At 38.1% G+C, this 732-nt stretch overlaps 1 protein-coding gene across 2 annotated transcripts in view; it reads left to right on the top strand.

The window, feature by feature from the left end:
* The first annotated feature begins 6 nt into the window (after positions 1 to 6).
* Positions 7 to 732, top strand: part of LOC106880954 (cytochrome P450 27C1) — a 34,776-nt gene continuing 34,050 nt past the window's right edge. The window contains exon 1 of one of the 2 annotated variants that reach the window (XM_052965987.1): positions 7 to 38. In XM_052965987.1, the coding sequence (XP_052821947.1) occupies positions 31 to 38 (8 nt within the window). In that variant the 5' untranslated portion in view covers positions 7 to 30. The remainder of the gene's footprint in view (positions 39 to 732) is intronic. The other variant, XM_052965988.1, reaches the window with a different exon arrangement.

The raw sequence follows: 732 nt of genomic DNA, 5'->3' as shown, positions 1-732 counted from the left end.
AAAGAACTAAGAAAGAAAGAAACGGGTTTAATGACGGCGTAAGTAAGAATTATTATTATTATTATTATTATTATTATTATTATTATTATTATTATGATTAAAGTGGCAGCTGGCAGAATCGTTAGCGCATCGGGCGAAATGCTTAGCGGCATTTCGTCTGCCACTACGTTCTGAGTTCAAATTCCACCGAGCTCCACGTTGCCTTTCATCCTTTCGGGGTCGATTAATTTAGTACCAGTGAAACACTGGGGTCGATGTAATCGACTTATCCCCTCTTCCAAAATGACTGCCCTTGAGGTAAAATTTGAAATCATTATTATTATTATTATTATTATTATTATTAAGGCGGCGAGCTTGGCAGAATTGTTAGCATGCCGGGCGAAATGCTCAACAGTATTTCGTCTGCCGCTACGTTCTGAGTTTAAATCCTGCCGGGGTTGACTTTACCTTTCATCCTTTCGGGGTTGATAAACATACAAACATATACACACACACATATACATATATATACATATACGACAGGCTTCTTTGGGTTTCTGTCTGCCAAATCCACTCACACGGCTTTGGTCGGTCCGAGGCTATAATAGAAGACACTTGCCCAAGGTGCTACGCAGTGGAACTGAACCCGGGACCATGTGGTTGGTAAGCAAGCTACTTACCACACAGCCTATATATTTATAAATATACATACATACATACATACATATATATATATATATATATATATATATA

This window comes from Octopus bimaculoides, chromosome 3 (genome assembly GCF_001194135.2).
Source record: "Octopus bimaculoides isolate UCB-OBI-ISO-001 chromosome 3, ASM119413v2, whole genome shotgun sequence".
NCBI lineage: Eukaryota > Metazoa > Mollusca > Cephalopoda > Octopoda > Octopodidae > Octopus > Octopus bimaculoides.
The sequence above is the reverse complement of the archived record's forward strand: the minus strand, read 5'-3'. Positions and strand labels throughout refer to the sequence as shown.